The following is a 20716-nucleotide window of genomic DNA, read 5'->3' as shown; positions in this document are numbered from 1 at the left end:
CAAGTTTTGTAGACATCATCCCTTGTTTCCTTGGTTTGTATTTTCTGTTCACCCATGGCTGCTTTAATCACATCCACATCTCGCTGGGTAAACTGCAAACTCGTTTTTATCTCCTGTATTTCTCTGGTCATGTCGTCGAGTCTCTTGTTATTTGTCTCCATAAGTAGTTGCACAAAACCTTTGAAGTTGTCTTGTTGTTGGCTCAACAGTGCGGTGTACATCTGCTTCTGCTGACTCAACATCTCTGTTACTTGCGCCGCTGAAATATAATCCTCTTCTGCCTCAACATCCTCGTTCGCTTCTGATTTATTAGCTCTTTTAGCTTATATATGTATATATATATATATATATATATACACACCTATTTATCTCCCACTGTTCATCCATTTATCATTTTAAGATTCATGGTTTGCAGTTCATTAATCAAATGAGGGAGGTATTTATTGTCCATTTTGAAAGAAGGGAGCCATTTTTGTATTGTAAAAGTCTTTTAAACAAATAACTATAGACCATCAAGTGGAGCCACGGTTCACGAGGTAGCAGTCAGATGTTGGGCCCTAAGCTACAGTCACATGAAACACAACAGAGCTTCAGCTCTAGCTTTAGGCCTGAATTGTGTCACAACTAACAAGTAACCTCCTGTCTCCTTTTACTCACGCACATGCTGTAAATTCCATCACTGATCTGTGTGTTTGTGTAGCTCATGCACACAGGCTTATGTATGCGGATGTAATTGCTCTTTGGTTTCTGTGTAGGTGTATGTGTAAGCCTCAAGTTGAGGAATTTGACCAGAATGCAGAGCCTCACTTAAGAACAGCAAACTCAGGGAAATGTGATATCCTCTTACGGAACTGAAAAGAGCATATACCGTAGTACACACTGGCTTCTATTATTTATAGTGTAGTGCATTAGCAGAGCACTTGAGCTCCAGCTATAATGTGATTACACCACTTCACTGCCTATCATAATGTATAGATACAGTATGTAGTGGATAAAGTCCTGAAAACTTTACATGAAGGATTTTACAAAAGACAATATTGAGTGGATGGTCTAATACAACTCAGTGAGCAAACATGCCATTAGTTGCATGTTACATTACTGTTAAATTTTGCCAGTGTATTACTGTAGTTCTTATTAATCCAGTTTAATACAACAAGCCTGTAATAAAACCAATAACATTTCATTTTGTTTTTGTTTCAACTCCTTTTGAGAAGTGTGGAATCAAATCTATTGTCACTTTGGAGGCTGTTGGTGAGTTGTATCACAGCCTGATGAAACATGGTTTAATAATTTAATCATATATGGGATGGACAACATATTAGAAAAACCTCATAAGTATAATATAAATAAAACAACATTTTCAGTTATTTACTGATTTACAGCAGTAGTATCAACCATTAATAGTATCCATGTGTATTATCTTAAGGATTCAGAACAGGTGCTGTTATTTTCTACAGTCAGTGTCACACTCCTCTCTGATCCCAGGTCTGTGAAGATGGTGTTCGACTTGAAGGTTTGGACATGACGGGGCTTGCTGTTCTTACTGCTGACGCTGTCATTTATAACATCCACAACAGACTGGCAGAAAGAACTGCAGGTACTAACACATACAGCACGGGAGGGACTTTCTACCTCCTCTGTCTACTTCTGCTTTTACAAGTGTGCTATGATTCTTTTCAGTCTTCAGTGTTTTTTCACAGTGTAAATGTTGCTTGTGTCTTTTTATTGAAAATGGAAAGCCAAAGTTCATAAAAGTGGCAACAGCCAGTACATGGTCAGTTTCTTGTGGCTGGGATTCTTTCTCTGCTGTTAGTGATCTACCGATGGCTCTTGCTCTCTCGTTTTACTCCATTTTGTTTTTGTTTATGCACAGTACTGATTTTCTGAAGATTAGAAAGAAAAAGTGAGTTTCTAGGGAAGTAGATACTTCTGTTTTTTAGGCATGGTTCAGAGTTTCTTACGTTGTGCATGCAGTAATTATTTCCTACTCCGTAACCATTTTACAACCAGTCTTGGACTTGTTTATGACCTCTTAGTCCTCTGGAGTCATGGCTCAGTAAATGTATAGAGTCTTTTGTGTTTTCAGAGGGGGCTCGTGAGGAGGTGGTATGGTTCTTCCACAGGCCACCTGAGGGGACACAGTCTAAAACAGGAGAAAGTCCAGGATGGTTGCTGTTAAAGTCCCTTTTGCTGTTCACATCTGATAGTTCTGTAAGTGGAATTTAAGGTTTATAACCACATTTTGTCTGGACAATGTTGCATCATATTGATCATATGTATAAATTCCACACATAGATTCACAATATGTCAATTCCCAAAACTAGGACAACATGGGTCATTATAAGTATTATACCTGTAAATACATTTGAGAGCACACAAGAGTAAAGTTACTCCTGAAAAGGACATAGTGGATCTTTTTTAAGCTTTCAGTTTTAATTTAAAACCACTATCGGGTGCCAAGGAAACAGCAGCTAATAAATGTCAGGTGTGTCCAGCAGCAACAGCATGGCGCTCACAACAATCTGAAAACTACTTTAGTGTATTTGAGAATTTGAAACCACTGTTCAAGGAAGGTTTATGTGAGCCAAGCTTCATTGAGCAGTAGTATATCCCACTCCTTACTGTATTTTGATCAGTAATTTCAGTGTTATTGTATATTGTATAGAGGTGAGTGTCTTCCATATTAGTAGCCTCCAGCTTGACTCAAAGTGGAATCCAACCTGCCAGGACATTTTTCATTATTTTTAGATAATGCTTCAAGATGTGAACATTTTTTTCTTCTCTGTGTGTGTAGGATGTATTGTCCTCCATAACCCCAGAGCTCCCTGCTGCTTTAGTGAAATGTCTGTACTTGCTAGTGTGCCTTCCAGCTAAGAAGGACAACATTGCCATAGAAGAGACCTTTCAGGAGCCACTAACGCAGGTTAGTTGAGGAAATAGTGTCATTTTACAGTTTTGTTTACTCTTTGCGTTTTCCTGTCCTTTGCAGTTGTCTGTCTGTGTTGCTTCTATTCCTTTCACTGGCTTTTGTTACTCTTCACTTCTTCCCCCTGCTGTTTTCTAGGTACTCCTTCAGCTTTGTAGGCATCCAGTCAATGTAGAGAAAATGGTGGAGACTCAAGAACTGCAATGTCTTATCATTGGCCTCACATCACTATGGGATCAGACCAGCACTGCCTGGAGGCATCAGGCCTCTCGTATCCTCAAGGCCATCTCTGCTGTAGCGACAAGCAACACTGTCCCAAGCTTGCTAGGTGAGGTACCTCAAAACTATTGGAATAATTAACATTTGTGTTTCACCTATATGGTTCTACTTCCTAGTTAAAATAGGCTCAATTCCACCGATGACACAGAAAGTTTAGAATTAGATTTTATTATGGAAGTTTATTTGTGCAGACAGGTATTTTTTTCCCCAGTAATGACTTGATCACACAGAGACACATGACTGCACATCCCAGCAAAGAGGAACACATGTATGCATGATTCACTACACTATTCTGATAACAAAGTTTTTGGACATCAAGGTATCAACATTTTCCAGAATGATGCTGTAGCTTTTTGCTGTAGAATCATTGCATAGCTCTTTGTTAAATCTGGGTGAAGATGGGCTAAGAGTGAAAGATTTTATTCTACTACTACAGTATTGGTGAAGAAAAGGAGACTTGAAACATTACTTGTTTGTGGCAATCCATTTCTTGAGTTGGAAACAGTGAGCGTGTAGATCCTATCGTTTTGATATAGTGTACACCTCTGAACAGTTAATACTTCACTAACCAACAACGCTGCCTTTCCTTTTTTAGATAAGGATTGTGTGCGTATCTGCATCCAGAACCTGTTGCAGATCAGTGCTGATGTCCCAGGACCGCTGCTAGCCGAGGTGGCCGTGGCTGTGTTTAGCTTCATTATAGACACCTATCCACTCAGTCCGTCCCTCTTCATCGAGTTTGACACCAACAATGGCTACCAGGCCCTTGAGAACATTCTGAAATGGTGAGATAGAAGGAGTTAGTAGGGTTAGTAGTAAATACGACTCAGTCAAAGAGGGCATACTTATTTAAAGAAATGAAAAGACATCAATTAGATTTTGGTATTTTTTCCATGGTAAGAATTCAGAGAAATAAATGGAATTTCATGGTATAAACATCTCCTTCAAAGGGTGCAATAAATTCTATTAATGTAATTTGCCTGCTCTTTTAGCAAGTACAGATGAGCTTATTTTTCTCTGCTATTCATTTAACTCTACCTTTTTGGTCTCTTGTTATGCCATCATAAGCTGTGAGGAAGGTATGTCCACGGATCAGTTTCAGCATGTGGAGGAGTTGCTGACTCTCATTGCAGATCTCACCCTGCTTGGAAAAACCGAGCTGAAAGTAGCTCTTTGTGTGACCAACCCCCAGCTTCCAGGCCTTAAGTTTGATCCTCCAATCACCAAAGGTAGGTCAAGTCTTCACCACAAATTCTGTTTGATTGTACCATGAGGAAAAAAAATCAAACCATCCCTTCCAAATGCATTATCTGTCTTCACTCACATCGCTCAGCAGTTAGGACTAGGGAGTGGAACGGGTCACCCCAAATGAACGCATTTTATTTATTTTTTCCTTGCCCTTATATAACCCACCCAAACTGCACCACCTCCTTTCCCTGATTTCCCACACACTCTGGCTTCCCACTCCCCGACCGCTACCTTGCTGCAGTGCACAACACCCCTCAGGTTAACAGGAAGCTGAGGTGATTATGTCTGGGATGATGAAGTGGAGGCTTCCCCTCTAACTCTGTTAGGATGCCCCACATCCATTCTCTACTGGCCTACAGCAACCAGCCATCTATCATAGATTCACACACTCCTCCATCCAACACTCATAAATAGAGTGTCCATAATAAACACACACAAGCCCATCCAAACATACGCACGGACACACACACTCAGCACAAGCATGAGGAGTAGATATCTTTCCAGAAGGGGGACCTGATCTTATTTGGTTTTGATGCAATTTTGATTAAGGGTGAAAATGAATCCTATAACTAATCAGGTATAAATTTATTCACAACAAATGCAAGAGTGTTTTGGCTCCGAAATCTATGAGCTCCTCTAAATATTCTGACAGTGTAGCAAACAAACTCTATCAAAGCAGATTATGCTACTTTTATTTTTTCGCTTATGCACATTATGTTTGTTTCCAACCTGTTTATGTATGTGTAAGTCAGTTGGCTTCACTGTGTGCTCTCTGTTAATGGTTTCTGATTTATTAGCTTTCCTTTTTATATGTTTGACCTTGCCAGAGCAAAAACTGATAAATTGAGCCTTAAATTCAAAACATTTTTGGCTAAGTTGACCTCAGGCTAATATTGTTCTGCAGTACTGTATGCCATAAACTAATACAAAGTATGATATCCCCCAATACAAAAAAGGTAAGATAAATATGTAGACCATTTTCTAGTCAATATGACCCGTTTTAAAGGGCTGAAACATCTGATACTTTTGTCATTTCTCATCTCCCTTGTCTCCAGGTTCAACAGTAAAGAACCTGCAGGCCTTCCACCTGCTGCAGGCATCCCTGCTGCGTTCCCAGGATTCTCTGCTGTGCTGCCAGCTTCTTCGAACCCTGCAAACAATATGGGAAAGGGACCCAGCTAACTTCTTCCTTTTGGAGTGGACTGTCCAGTCGATGGCCCAGCTGGGTGCCAGTGTATGGCATAAACCAGCACCTGTCCAAAAACTATTCTTTTCACTTCTAGAGATGGTATGGCTTTTAATGTTGACAGCAAAGCTCGTGTGTGCTTTTTATTTCATACAACATGTCTGATTAAATGTTGGGCTTCTTACAGGTGGTATTTAAGATGAATTACATCCCCCATGAGACCTTGCGTGCAGTGCTGAATGTACTGAAGCAGATCTGGGCTAGGACAGTGGCTGGAGAGGTGGCAGGAATCGAGTTCGGAGTGGTGGCTCTTAAGTGTTTTCATAGGTGGGCACTGCCAGTTGGTTACATAGTACTCGGAATTGTTCAGAATACTCCAGGTTTGACCTAAATGTATCCTTTAATGCTATAGCAGTCGGAATTTATTGTTCTCCTCTCAGTTGACAAGTACACTCATAAAGCTTGTTTAATTAAGAAATAGTCAAAAACATAACCTTCTCCAGATGATGCTGCAGCAGCTTGGTCTGATCATAGGTACAGATTTACACAGGACAGGCAGGACAGTATAAAGTTGCCCGTTGTAGTTATAAAAATCCTATATTTCATTTAAAATTATTAACCGACAGCACCACAAGTGGTATTTGCTGGGAAAATACTTTGTTTCTCCTCATTGTTTCCTTGATGTAGGCTGAATAAAACTTTTCTCCTCCGCTCTCTAGGATGATTGTGCACAGTGGTGTGCTAGATGAGGTGCTGAGTGACCGGGGTCTGCTGGAGCTGCTGCTCGGGGAACTTCGTAAGAGAGCTAAAATCCTCAGGAAGGCTGGAGTTGTCTCTTCCGCTCAAATAAGTATGAATCAAAATATATATTTCCTCAAATGTCTTGTGTAATCATGGTTGTCCAGCTAATAAAAGGAGACAGTGATTTGCAAAACAGCATGTTACTATATTAAACTGGGGATTGAGCAACACACACAGTCATGATTCATGCTTCTGTTTTCAGAGTGAGGTTGACAATTTTCCTTCGCCGACAAGTTTGGCTCAGCAGCCAGTAGAAAAACTACTTCTCATCTTATGTGTTTACACTGTAATTTGCTTCTGAAGTTCTTGTGCTGTTTAGATCCCCAGCAGCTGCCATGTGTGGAAGACGGTGAGAGACGTCTCACTGCCTGTATGCTTGAAGTTGTGTCAAGCCTCACTTTGCGTTCGATCAAGAACATAGGTATACACATTCATTTCCTTTATGTCCAGTTTTTAAAATTAAATTCCTCAACCTGTCACAGTCTGTAATAATTTTGTGCTTCTTTCAGTTATGTTAAGGTTAGAAACTGGTGCTGTATTTCATATGTATTCCAGTTTCAGTGCGAGACCTTGGTATGGTTCCCTACATAAAGATCTTCTTGGATCAGGATCAGTATCGAGCGCCCACTCTGAACATTTTGGAGCAGCTAGCTGAGATTAACCCTGAGGAGTTCATGAGTACAGGCATAGGGGCCCTTTGTTCCTCTACACAGCAGGAACTTAGGTTGAAGTGGGACCTTTTGCAGGTACTTAAATTTTACATGTACCCTCAACCACAGATAACAGCACATACACACCCAGAAGCAATGATCTCAACTGTAAATGTAGTCTCCACTCTACATCAAATCATAACAAATTGTAATGCACTTAAAACATAATGAGCTAGTGAATTTATTTTCTTAGCATGTGGGACCGTGATTACATTATAGACAAATGCAGATTGATTTGCTAAAACAGGTTTAGCTGTTAACTCTGGACCAATTTGATTAGGCTAGCAGCCTTGTGCTGTGGCACTCTAAAGATTGCCACCTCTATCAGATCAGTGAATGGGACAAAGATCCGATTAAGCCTAACTAAGTTACACACCTATTGTATGTGTCCGTTTTTATAGATGGCCACAAAAAGAGCACTTGCAGATATCATGTGTATTCACTATGTGTGTACGTGTGCACACGTACTTGTTTGTGCATGCATGCAGGAGCTTCTTTGTGTGTGTGTGTTCTTTGTGCTAACATGGTTAAAGCAGGTGGCAATCAGATTGGGTACGACCTGGTTTGGCAAGTGTTGAGAGTCATTGTTATTACTCCAGTTTCAGTTAATCACATTTCCCTCTGCGTTCTGCCTCACATTACCTACCTGATGGATTAGCTCTCTAAATTAAATAAAGCTAATGTGATTGTGTTCACCTCCAAAAACTAGTTACCAGAAATGATTAATGATATATCTATATGTTTCATCTATATTTCATGACATTGTTTTAATTGACTAGGGAGATGCTTTTAAAAGTCAGAGGCTTTGAACACAGTGTGTGTCTATTAAAGTATTGTCAAAGTATAGCAAGAAAGGATTTGTCACATGCATGATTAAGTTTCTGGCTGTCCAAATGGCCTGTGTGACTCCCCTCTCCTGTATTTCAGTCTGTACTGAAGGTTCTGGAGAGACCCAACAGTTGGGACGCCTTTAGGAGAGCAGGAGGCTTCACTGGACTGCTGTATTTAGTGATCGATATGGAAGGAGCTCTGTCTGACCCTCCTCAGGGAGAAGTGTGGAAGACCCTGGGACATCAACCACTGTTGGACCTCCTCCTCCTCACTCTCCATATCCTGGCCCGGGCTGTGCATCTCCACACAGTAAATGCATACCATTTTGAGACTAGTGGCTTTTATGAAAGACTGGCCGAAGCTCTGCTCCATCTGGGCTGCTTTCACACTGGAGACCATGAGAAAAAGAAGTGGGATGAAGAGGAGGGCTTCTGTTCCAAGACTGGACAAGATGACCAGTCTCCTGGAAAGAGCTTCCACCAGTTTGTTGAGTTAGCAGAGGCCTCTGATGCTCCCTGCTCTCCCTCCACCCCACTGCAACCCAATCTGCCTGTCACTCTTCGGACATGTATAAGGTTGCTCTCTTGCCTCGACCAATTTGCCACAGGGACCTACTCTCATCAAGAGTTCAACTTGGGACCAGAGTCTGAGGATGCGTGTGGTAGAGATACAGACAACAGACTCCTGGCATCAGGTAGGCAGTTCTTGGAGGACACACAGGGAAGGTCCAGGAACACAGCATCCAGTATTTCCTCAGTCTCCACAGAGTATCAGTACAGGTATGTATTTCGAACTATAGAGCTTGAAGACTCAGCCATATTCCTATTAGATGAATTTCCTCTGCAGTACATTCAAATCTAAATTGTGGTGATGAGTGGTGTCTCTGAGGAGAATCTACATGTGCTCATATAAGGCCCAACCTCAATTTGTCTTGGTTTGGTCTTTTTTTTGCTGCTCTTACAGTCGGTTCTCCTGTGAGCATATCATTCCTCATCCAGGAGCCCTCAGAGTTATAATTACTCTCCTTCCATCAGTGTTCACTCCAAAAGACACACAGGTATCTTTTTACACTGAACACGTCACAGTGCCTCATTTAGTATATTATTCAGTACATGATAGGGCCCCTGTATGAGACGGATATCTTTTTCTGTCTTCCAGCTCTCTATGGAAGTCCAGTTGTCGCTGGTGCACTACATCCAAGCTGTTGTCAAACCTGAGCGAAACCGCCAGATATTGTGTGAGGGGGGCCTGGTTTCCACACTCTTGATCCATTGTCGGAACATGTTGCTGGCTCCAAACCACCCATTACATCTGCCTGTTACACGTATCTTGGAGAAGCTTTCCTCCCAGTCCATCACACATTCAGATTTCAGGTCAGACATACTCGGCCTTCCATACTCAGCATTTTTATTTGGTTGCATTTAAAATGCTTTTGTGCAAACAAGTCAGTCCATCTGATGTGTCCTCCCTTCTTTCTTCTCAGAAAGTTCATATGTTTAGGACAGGCTCTTAAATATTTGGCAGACAAAACGGCGAAGCAATCACAACAATCTCCTGTTTCAAACGGTACATATATGTTTGGTGATACTGTTGTTTCCTGCATGCTTTTATAAAGCATTTTAGATTGAATGCTTTTGATGTTTTAACTTTCAAACACAAACACAAAGCAGGTCGCATATTACATTTTGTGTTTCCACCAGGTCACAATACGGAGGCACAGGTCTCATCAGGATCTTCATTAAAAACAATGAATCGAAGCTTCAGCTTGTTACAGTCTACAAGTCAGAGTGAGTCCTCTGTTGGTTTTGCAATCCCTGTCCACCAGATCATCAGTCTGGTGTCCATGGTGTCACCACGCAGCTTCAGACCTCACCGAGTCTCCTCCTCACCAGCATTTGTAGAGTTTGACATGAGTGAGAGTGGATATGGGTGAGTTTTTGTTTTACTGGGTCTTTGTGTAGTCCTGCAGCCTGACTTAGATTAGACTAAATGACTCGATGGAAGTTATTTTAGTAGAGTATTATTTAGTCACTACCTTTGTGACATGCGGCTGTATTCTTTGCAGTTGCCTTTTCCTGCCTTCTCTGGCCACAGTGAAAGGAGTGACTGCCGATTCAATCTCAACAGGTGGAATTGGAGGAGGTAAGTGATGAGTCTTAAGTGTTTCCTTCTCACATATTTGTAACTAAATCTGAATAAAATGTTTATCTTCCTCATATTTTAGACTGCCGGGGATTTCCCCCTACAGCTGGTGTCTCATTTTCCTGCTGGTTCCAGATCAACAGGTTTAGTTCAGCCTGTGACTCACACCCAATCCGTCTACTGTCGGTGGTTCGTCACATGTCTCGGACTGAACAACACTATATCTGTCTGTCAGTCTCCTTCTCAGCCTGTGATGGCTGTCTGGTCATCTCTACAGAGGAGGAAACATTTACATACTTGGGTAAGAGTGAAGGTTCAAGGACATACAGAAAATCGAAATCACCTAGTATTGGGTGCCATAACATTTAGGAACTAAAATAGAGTAAAATAAAAAATAGAATAGAATAGAACAGAATAAGAACTGGATTGATGTAATTAGGAGAAATCTAAACAGTACAGCCAATAAGCTGTGTACAGTCAGTGACAGTAGTGCAAACAATAACAGCAGATGGTTCAGCATCATCCAGGGCGTTGGTGATGAGGTGCAAATAACACATTAGGTATACATGGACAGTTGTAAATGACCAACAGCAGCAGATATCCCGGCAAAAGAAAACAGCAGCAGATTTACATTTAACAGACGGTAAAACAGAAGAGGTAGTTTTTTTGTTTGTTTCCACAACAGTCAGCAGCGGATTAACCTGTAATATAACAAAAAAGGGGAAATGTATTGAGTTTGTGCAACAGCAGAGGTAGTCTCTTTATATCTTTTTATGTTCTGATGTGGGTTGCGGGGTGTGATGAAGAGGTTGTTGTTCCTATACCACTGTACCAGCTGGCACACCTCACTCCTGTAGTTGGCCACATCCTGGTTGGTAATGAGGCCAACTACAGGTGTGTCATCTGCAAATGAAAGTGAAAATAGGTTGGTCAATATTTATCCTGGGTGAACTTTACATAACAGCTACTGGACGTTATATAATTAGAAGAATTTGTATACAGTAGCTTTGTAGCTTTTCTTATGAAATAACAGCTATTTCTTATTATTGTCTTTAAAGTGGGCCTACACAGTCATTACTTTATATTGCAGAGATTGACTGAATGTCTTTCTCCATGTTTGTTTAACAGATACAATGGAACCAGAAGTTTGCACATCCAGTTCTTTGACTACATCACTGAGGTTCCGATGCTCCAGTGCGCTGGTCCCAGGTCAGTGGCACCATCTGGTTGTGGTCATGGCCAAAGACGTGAAGAAGAGCTGTGTGACCTCAGCCTACTTCAATGGCAAAGCCGTGGGGACAGGAAAGGTATGACAAGGGAAGAGGAGAGCAAGTGAAGAGCTAAACTAGGTCTAATGTGGCATTTACACTATGTATGAAGATGTTATGCCTGTTCATGTTATATAATCATGTTCTCAGCAACAAACAAGTGATAAAATCTAGCAGCCAGCATCTGCCATATCTTCTTTCCAAAAAAAAATAAAAAAAAATTCTTTCTGAAAATTCTTGCACTTCCTGTCAGATGAGGTACATTCAGCCATTCCCTGGTCAGTATGTCTCCATGGACCCCACAGCTGTGATTGATGTGTACGGACTGATAGGAACACCAGCTCTCTGGAAGGAGCATGCTGCTGTAGTGTGGCGAGTGGGTCCTTCCTACCTTTTTGAAGAGGCTTTGAGCTCTGACGCTGTGGATGCCATATACAATCAAGGCACCGCCTATCTGGGCAACTTCCTGGCTCTGCGCAACACAGGTATACCACAAGATTTTGTGCAAGAGTTTCTCAAGATTTCTAAAGACTATCTTTTGTCTTCTTCCCTTAATTTGTCCTGGATATGAGCCTTTGAGGCTTACTGAATTTATAAATGTATTTTGTTGTGATTTTTGAATAACAATGGGAACAGTTAGAAGAAAATATTTCTTAAGAGCACCATATGTACTGATACCAAACAATGAATACTTTCATGCGGAAATGCTTTTCTTGGATTCTTTTGCATGTTATACTGGGTTGATTATCTGAGTTTATGGGTTGTGTTTCTGTGCAGTTGCAGGAGTAGTCAAAACAAATTTCCGTCTGGAGACAAAGTTGATCTTAAATTTTACAACTTGTGTAATGTAAAATCAAATATGTTAACTTTGAAATATTTTTGAATCAGTAAATTAATTACTGTACATGATTAGCATTTATGATATGGATTATGACACATTACTTTTTTTATTTGTGTAAGGCATTTCTACTTTACTGGCCTGGGTTGTCTCATCTCTCTCCAGGCTGTAGTTCAGACACTGAGTCTGTCCCTCATAGGCTGGTTCCTGAGGGGAGGATTTCATTTGGCATCAACCCAGCAGTTTCTACATTAACAAATGTTGCCCAGATCAGAGATGATTACAATGAGGTGGACTGTAGACTGATTGCTAAAGAGGTAATGTGACTGCATGCTGGGGTTATGTGTTTGTTGTTTTTATACGGAGTAGTGTAGCAATCGTTGCTCCTAATTACAGATGGAGATAACATCTCGGGATCACTCCACCCCTGTGTTCCTTGCTCGAAACATCAGCCAGCACCTGAGTGGCACAGCTCGCACAATCGGTGCAGCGCTGGTTGGACATTTTGGTAAATAAAGTGTTATTTTGACAAGTTTATTTACACTTCGGTTGATTTTTTTACATGCAAATTTGTTAAGCTCATGGCCTCTTCCTTATAGGTGTGCGTACGTTCACCCCTAGCAGTGCATCTAATGGTTTCCTCTATGTGGGTGGGCCTGCAGTTGTTCTCAGTCTTGTTGCAATGGCACCAGATGACAGCTCTCTATATGCAACTATTAAAATTCTTCTTTCTGTGCTGGAGACCAACTCTGCCATGCAACAGGAAATGAGCCGCATTGGTGGATACAAGGTGTGGAGACTCGTGAATAAAATTACTAGAGCAGCTACACATTATGTATAAACAGACATCAAATTCCACTATCTTACTTTTGTGATTTGTTTTTTTTTTTGCTGTCCCTGTAGCTGCTGGCTTTTCTGCTGAAAATGAAGAGCAGCCTGATCAGCTACAGAGCCTTTCAGCTGGTTCTCTGTCTCGTGAGTCCAGTGGCACTGAGCTCTGGGTCTGGTTTCATACAAAATGAACCTGCTTTCCAGGCCTTGCTGTGTGATCTGGAGGTCAGCGTCCAAATTTTAGCATAAAAGTTCAGAGGATGTACTGTAGGAAATAGATTATTTTTATGTATTTATTTAGAAAGTTTTTAATTTTATCCGGAAGCTAAATATTTTTGTTGGCCTCTCATTATACCATGTTTTCAGGTGTGGAAGAACGCATCAGATAATCTGGAGCTTTCAGTTCTGAACCACTTTGCTGAAATCCTGAAATCATCCAGGTAATTTCCACAGTTGTCAGTGTGTGACCAGACTGAACAGAATATGTTGTACAGTCAACATAATCCGATTTAATATTAACTGGCATGGCCAGAGAGTTACATAACACAATAATAAAAAAAAAACTATTGTTCAGGATTGATGACAGAATTCATTGACTGATCTGTCAACATCTGCAGCAGCCTGTCATCAATATCACAGAAATGTACAATAAATAGTCAAGGGAATGTTCAACAGAATCAGTCACAGAGGCTGAAGAGATGAGCCTGACTGAACATGTGCATGGATTGCTGAATTAGATTATCTGTCTGTGGGAACAGATTGTGATTGATATTAATTCCCTCTCTGTTTCTCTCTGTGTATCCTTAGCAGTGACAGCCGAAGGGATACAGCAGGCATGGGGCTGCTACCACACCTGCTATTTGAACTTTCTGAGCCTGCTGTGACTGGTGAGAAAGTTAAGCTCATTTCTTGTGTCATCACATCTCTCCTGAAAGCTCACTTCACCCCTCTGGACATGCGCAGGTAGTCTGGTATTACACCGGCCAAAACAAAATTCCTCTGTCATACAATTTTCACATAAAAATATTAGATTAATAGGAATTTATCCGTATTTAAAATGTCTTTTTATTTGATCAGACTTGGGCTCTTTCTGGTCTACACACTCCCTCCTCTTAGTAACATGACTGAAAGCAAAGAGATAAATGACAGTGATCTTGCCCAGGATATGCCAGGTACAGCCTATAACAGACAACCATTTCTTAAACGTGTCTCACGGATGACAAGTTGTTACCGGTACTGACCCAGACTTGTCCTGCTATAGCTCCGAGTTCTGGTCCAGCCAACTTCATTTGGATCCGCAACCAGCTTTTACTCGCTCTCTGTGAAATCCTCAACTCAGACAGCTTTCTAAATGAAGAGTGAGTCACATCTGTTAATGTTTAGCTAAACCAAAACTGGAATGAAAACACATTTTCCCAATATTTCACTTGCCATAAATGTTAACTGAATTAGTCTGTCATGTTCTTGTTTCCCACTAGTCAGCAGAAGGCTGTATTTGATTCCTTGGGCAGTGATTGGTTCCTGCTCTTCCTTCAGCCACACCTTCACCCTTCAACCTTGAAACTGGGTCTTGTCCTGCTCACACATCTTCTGTCCAGTCCCTGCCAGCAGAGCAGCTTCAGAGAGCGGGTGCTCCCAGGAACACTGATAGAGGGCATGAAGGAACCCTTTGCTGTCTTGGGTAGATGAAGCTAAATAGTCTCATGCAGTGAACCAGCAAAATAATTAAATGTTGACATTTTGCCTCTTTTGGTGAAATCATATTGTGATATTTTTTTTGTTTGTTTGTGCAAATTGAATGGATTAGATGAAATTGTGTTAAATTATATTTAAATAGTAACAAAAGAGCTGTTTTATAAATTTTAAGAAATGTCAACATGCAGTAGGCTGCAGTACACTGAAAAGCAGATTATCACTTAATATAAACTTTCATATTAAGCCTCATTATGATTTATGTTAATATAGAAATTATGGCTTGAGCAATGTGATATTGATTTTTAGACATGCTGAACATCTTAAATTCACAGTAATTTAAAGTTAATTGTTAGAACATTTTATTCTTAGAATATTTTACAGTAAGTGTCTTACTTTTATCCTATCGTTGATTTCTTGCCTTGTCACCAGACAACCTTCAAGCTCCTCCTTCGTCTTATGAGTGCCACAGCACCATGTGTCCAGGTTTTGATGTTCTACAGGGGCTGCTGATCAGACACTCTCACCTGCCTCAGGTGTACGAGGCCTTGGCAGCACTGCTGCTGGGAAAGAAGGCCCGTCACACAGCAGAGGAGAAGGTGGGTATGCTTAAATTTTGTAAATCATCTTCTTCATCATCCCTGTCATAACGCTTGCATGTGTCATCTACAGGAGAATTTGGATGATATCCTACAGTCACTGATTGACAGTCAAGCAGAAACCCCTGCTCAGCAGCTCTGTGCTGAAGCTGTTACAATACTTCTGGAGACAGTCAAAGTCATCATCACTCAGGTAAGAACACAATAACCTTACATAATATGCCACGAAATGGTAATGTATAATATATTTTCTTTTGTTTTAGCAGCCTGTTACCACAGCAAAGCACATGCCAGACACTGATGCATCATGGGAGTTGCAGCTCCCAGCAAGTGTGATGCAGTTCCTTTGTCTTCTTCATAACCTCCGGCCAAGTGACCCACTGTGGGCATCACCAGAGTTCCTCCATGCACTCGCTAGAGTTGTGTACCCTATGGGCAGTTCAGAGGTTTGTGTCTGTCCATTTATAAAACCATAACATCTAATCTCTCTGGTATTATTCACTTTACTTGGTCACTTCTTTCAGGGCATGGTAGAGCCTTGTGTAAATGAAGATGAGGACACAGTCAAGCCTCATCAAACCAGGAAGCCAGTGTGTGACTTCATCAGAATACTGCTAATGGATAATCTGCTTAATGTTTCTGCCAACACCAGCACACATCCTATTGTACTGCTCTTAGAGGTGAATACACACACATAAACGACAATTGTTTGCTATATTTTGTTTGTTCACTCAACGTCTAGTAAATTATGTATAACACACACATTATTGCCAAATCCGCTCCCACTGAAAAAGGTTCTTCAGTTTACTATAATACTGCAAAACTCTCATTTCTCCAGAAGGTGGCAGTCTTTACTCAGTTACTGAATAATACTGAATACTGTTGGGATGGAGAGAACGCCAATAGGCCAAGGACTCCAGATTTCTGTGTTGTTGTTTTCAACTAGCCAAGCCTAACCTGTGTACACTCGTACCAACGTGAACAACATTACAAACCTGCACCTGAGACAACATTAGACAAGTTGTTCCCTTCTATATCTGATATAATAGGAGAAAGAAAGTTTACACATATTTGTTGTTCTTCATAAATGCCACAGTTTTCCCCTAGTGGTGCATCACTAGAACAGAGGCAGAGTTTCCAGACTGAGCTTCTTGAGTTGATTATGGACATCATCCACATTCTCAGCCAAGAGGAAGAAAACAACACTCATCTCAGCTCACAAGGTAGGACTACATACCATGCATGATTTTCTCATAACAGTGTGACCATGTTCATGTGCAGAAAATTCTTTTTCCATCTGAATGTGTGACTTTGTATTGTATCTCTCAGACTCAAAAAACCAGAAGCCTGAAGGGCAGATGGGCATACTGATGGAGAATGTGGTGTTCTTTACGAAGACTCTCACTAAGAAACTTTACAGTGGAACATTCCTGGGAGACCCTGAGAGTTTGCTCAACTTCCTTGCAGATCAGATTGTTGTGGTGAGGTTAACATAATGATACATTTATGCTGTAGTATACACACACCTCATGTACTGTAGAGAGTCAATATGGAAAATAATTCTTACATTTGAAATGCATAAAAGTCATTTCTTGTGATCTATAAATTGATGTTAAAAGCATCCTGTTAATTGTTAATGTGGAGACAAGTGTGAGCTCTGGATTGTGAAAATGTCAAACCTACCCATAGGTCAAGAATTATATTACAGTTTTATACCTGCTGATGACAGATATGCTGCTGTGTACTTCTAGGCTCTGGAAAAAGGCCAGACCCAGAAAGAGAAGACAGTGTCTGCTCTCTACTCGTGCAACAATAAAGTCCTGCTTTACTTCTTGTCTCAACCACGACATTCCCAAGAAGAAAAGGGAAGGGTCATCAGGACATTACAGACCTTTATGGAATACTGGGATGTGTTCATGGCAACTTACAATTCAAATGTGAACTTTGTTACATGCTTTCTTCATTGCCTCTTACTGATACGATCTGGCAGGTAACACTGAAACCAAAATCTAAATGCATATCCAAACACTTGTTGAAACCAGAGTTCATTGAGTCACACTATCTTACTTTTTTTTCTAGCTACCCTGAGGGTTTTGGATGCGTGGCACAGAAAGTGCACAACAGGAAAGCTTTGTCTCATGTGTTTGCTACCAAAACCAGGCATTCTGAAAGCCTCAGCAGCGGAGCAGACGGTACTACAGGTATGAGAGCCAACATGTGAGGGTTCATCTACATGCATCATTGTAGCCTGACATTTTTGTAGCGTCTAGAAAGTTCAGAGCAAGTGTGTGTGTTTTTGTTCTAGATGACAGAGAATTAGTGTCCTTAGCGGAGGCCTGCTGGTCAAAGGTCATGGTGGAGAGGCAACGCACACTTGAAGAAACGTATAAAATAGAGATTTCAGCGGGCCACTCAGCGGACACTGGGCCCGTCAGCATGAATGATATTGCTCCTCTGTGGGAGGAGACAGCACACAAAGCCTGGCTGCTACACATAGGTTACCTCACATTATATTAATAACTGCAGAAGGAAACAATGCCTAAATATTAGGGTCCATGTTTATTCATTTTATTCCTTGTCTTTAAAATGTCTTGTCAGAGTCTCAGAAGAAGAAGATTGCCAACAGTTCTCAGAAGACATTTGACATGATCAGCAGTGCTGTTCGCACAGCTTGGGCCAGGCTAGGCAAAGAGTCAGTAACAGCAGAGGTAAATAAATTGTTTAGTATAAATATAAATTGTTTGGTTCTTTTGCTGAGGACATGGCAGAGAGATGTGCATACTTGTGACTGTCCTCCCCAGTGAGGAGTGTGGAGTCATTAGCTTTTCTCAGGTGCCCCTGCATCCCAGAGCACTGTGCCCATACACTCATCCCAAAGTCACTGCTGTGTTTGTGTTGCGGGCCATCCAGCCTTGTGGGGGTGTTTGATTATTTCTTTAAATGGATTTGGATTATCACAGCTGATTGCCCCTGAGTGGGCATAGTAATTGATATCTGTTACGCCCATCCATGGGAACACTCGCTACAACACACTGTTTGCTGCTGAAGGTTAAAGACACGTTTATTGTTGTTTTTTCCCCATGAAACACGTGGCCCACATCATTAGTTCCCCCACAACGCTTAAGACATCGAGCCATCTGGAGCAGGGAGCGGGGACATATTACTCAGGCACACAGGCATGAAATTACCGCGTCTGTGTGTCTGTCTCATCCCCACAAAGTATGCGTGTTCTTGTTTGTGAGCATCTCTTGCCACCAGAAATCGGCTTGGCAATTATAATGGTACCAATCTGATGAAAACATTATTCATTTGATGTTATTCTTTATTATATCAGTCTTTGACAGGCTTTCAGAGAGGGTGATGAATTGTTTTTCCATCTGAGAGGCAGGGAAGAAGAGGGAGGGACACTTGCCTTCTCCCTTTCTGCAGTGTGTTGCACCACTTTGCTCTGAGTAGGTTGCAGTATGCAGCAAGTGTTCAAAAAAAGTGATCAGTAATGGTCAGCCAGTCTGCTCATTTTTTCAGGAAGAAACAAGTGAGTCATTAATTTTCTGGATCATCAACTTATGACCTTTATTTGGCAAGTCATGAGCTCATGGGGAGTCTCTTTTCAGTCACTGAATCTTTAGTAATGCATTTCTACAGAGCGCGGAGTGTAGTTTCTGAGTCTCAGATATCTATTTTTATTGAACAAAAACAGGGTGTTAAAGCCTACTGTAGGTAATGAATGAGAATATGGAGGCTGATAGGCAGACTGTGTCCTCAGTAAAGCTTCAGCGCAATCCTTCTAGAGATTTATTTCTTCAGTGACTGCAGTTTTCCTTAATCATATCTGTGTCCTCATATTAGAAAGATAATTAACAGCACTAATGATCACGTTAAGTTCATTACACATTCACTGCCGGCCCAGAATGAAGTTGACATTATGTTGCCTTATCATCAAAGGTGGCGTATTGTTGGGAAGTCATTAAAATGGAAATGAGTGTGATGTTCTGATGTTAATTGCAGAGGGAAGAGATGAGTTATGTATTTAATGCAGCATTTAAAAAGCCAATGAGGTTCCTATCTGCTAAATAGTGTAATTAATGCTATATATTACTTATGTTTGTTCAAATGAAGGAATAAAATTAGGAGATGATGACGCCGAGTTGCCGTTTGTCTGTCACAACGTGGCTCTAGTTCACAAACTTCATTATTACTCTCTTTTCTGTCTGTAATATTTCTATAATCTCTCCTCAAATTACTCCTTTATTTCTTTCTGTGTACAACTTCTCATTTGGATAGGCAGTCAGTCATTTTGAGAAACAGTTTTCATTCTCCAGAGGGTGTGTCAAAGTTTGTCGTCAACTTTTATGCCTGGTTTTACTCTGAAATCACTGCATCTCTTGTAATACAAAAGTAGTTATTTTCTTTTATTGTACATGAAATCAATTATTGCATTCATGGGGTTATACTGCAAAGCACAGAATTAGCATCTGTAAATAAAAACTTGATCGAAAAAAGAGTTACTGCATGTTCATTCAGTCAATTAAATGGCTTTCCTGGGTCAGCTGTGAAGATGGACACATGTTGTTTCACTAGTCTCTCAGCGAGCACTGCTGTGATGATGGGCTTAATGAAGCAGTTAACAGTCAGAATATGATCCCAGTGTGTCTGCTGAACACGAGCATCCTGCAGTGTCAACACGGCTCTGTTTTGGATTTTTTTATTTATTTTTTTCTTTTCTCTTTTAATCGACACATACAATTGTGCGCAGTATAGGTGCACACACTTACCTTGCCATTGACTGTGGCATGGCTCAGTGATATTAATGTTTATGTTAATTAGATCACACCAGCAAATGATTACATTTCCAGACAGGGTTATTGTAAGACTGTAGCCACTAGCTTATTTTGCCCAGTAAATGCAATTTAGAACAGATGTAATTGTATGAATGCATTGTAATTGCATGAAGAAACAACAATACCATTATGAATATACAATCTCTATGAACATTTGATGTGTGTGTGCAATATGAGCTGGAGGAAGGGCGATTGTGCCGCCTGCTCTTTTCATTTGCACCCATCAGGCTCCTCTCCTTTATTTGTAGGAGTTTCTGTCCTACATGGAGTCACATCGACAGAGAGGCCACAGCATGTTTGAGAATATGAGAACAAACCACTTACAGGTTTGATAGAAATGTTACCATTATTATTCTGAAATAAATGTTTTTTTAAAAGCCAAAATTGGATGTATATTAATGTTATTTCTGTCTCATCTGTTCCTGTTCATCCTGGGGCCTGTTTCTGTGCTCCAGTTGCGAACCAGTGAATGGGAGCGAACTAGCTCCAAGTGGCTGCACGTGGAGGCTGAGGTGGTGGGGGGA

General features: G+C 40.9%; 1 protein-coding gene across 1 annotated transcript in view; it reads left to right on the top strand.

Annotated features, from left to right (window-relative positions):
* Positions 1–20716, top strand: part of wdfy4 (WDFY family member 4) — a 45759-nt gene that overhangs the window by 8423 nt on the left and 16620 nt on the right. The window contains exons 4-44 of the mRNA XM_020601869.1: positions 1486–1597; positions 2087–2211; positions 2795–2923; positions 3065–3254; positions 3801–3990; positions 4274–4434; positions 5509–5741; positions 5827–5966; positions 6359–6489; positions 6760–6861; positions 6996–7186; positions 8078–8760; positions 8945–9038; positions 9140–9354; positions 9465–9547; positions 9682–9910; positions 10047–10123; positions 10206–10424; positions 11252–11430; positions 11645–11876; positions 12395–12546; positions 12626–12737; positions 12829–13019; positions 13133–13285; positions 13427–13500; positions 13868–14023; positions 14138–14232; positions 14322–14418; positions 14539–14741; positions 15185–15351; positions 15425–15544; positions 15615–15797; positions 15876–16031; positions 16448–16574; positions 16681–16832; positions 17103–17341; positions 17431–17552; positions 17657–17848; positions 17950–18059; positions 20441–20518; positions 20648–20707. Of these exons, the coding sequence (XP_020457525.1) occupies positions 1486–1597; positions 2087–2211; positions 2795–2923; positions 3065–3254; positions 3801–3990; positions 4274–4434; positions 5509–5741; positions 5827–5966; positions 6359–6489; positions 6760–6861; positions 6996–7186; positions 8078–8760; positions 8945–9038; positions 9140–9354; positions 9465–9547; positions 9682–9910; positions 10047–10123; positions 10206–10424; positions 11252–11430; positions 11645–11876; positions 12395–12546; positions 12626–12737; positions 12829–13019; positions 13133–13285; positions 13427–13500; positions 13868–14023; positions 14138–14232; positions 14322–14418; positions 14539–14741; positions 15185–15351; positions 15425–15544; positions 15615–15797; positions 15876–16031; positions 16448–16574; positions 16681–16832; positions 17103–17341; positions 17431–17552; positions 17657–17848; positions 17950–18059; positions 20441–20518; positions 20648–20707 (6654 nt within the window). The remainder of the gene's footprint in view (positions 1–1485; positions 1598–2086; positions 2212–2794; positions 2924–3064; positions 3255–3800; positions 3991–4273; positions 4435–5508; positions 5742–5826; positions 5967–6358; positions 6490–6759; positions 6862–6995; positions 7187–8077; positions 8761–8944; positions 9039–9139; positions 9355–9464; positions 9548–9681; positions 9911–10046; positions 10124–10205; positions 10425–11251; positions 11431–11644; positions 11877–12394; positions 12547–12625; positions 12738–12828; positions 13020–13132; positions 13286–13426; positions 13501–13867; positions 14024–14137; positions 14233–14321; positions 14419–14538; positions 14742–15184; positions 15352–15424; positions 15545–15614; positions 15798–15875; positions 16032–16447; positions 16575–16680; positions 16833–17102; positions 17342–17430; positions 17553–17656; positions 17849–17949; positions 18060–20440; positions 20519–20647; positions 20708–20716) is intronic.

The sequence above is a fragment of the Monopterus albus genome, unplaced genomic scaffold, assembly GCF_001952655.1.
Source record: "Monopterus albus unplaced genomic scaffold, M_albus_1.0 scaffold52.1, whole genome shotgun sequence".
Classification (NCBI taxonomy): domain Eukaryota; kingdom Metazoa; phylum Chordata; class Actinopteri; order Synbranchiformes; family Synbranchidae; genus Monopterus; species Monopterus albus.
The sequence above is the reverse complement of the archived record's forward strand: the minus strand, read 5'-3'. Positions and strand labels throughout refer to the sequence as shown.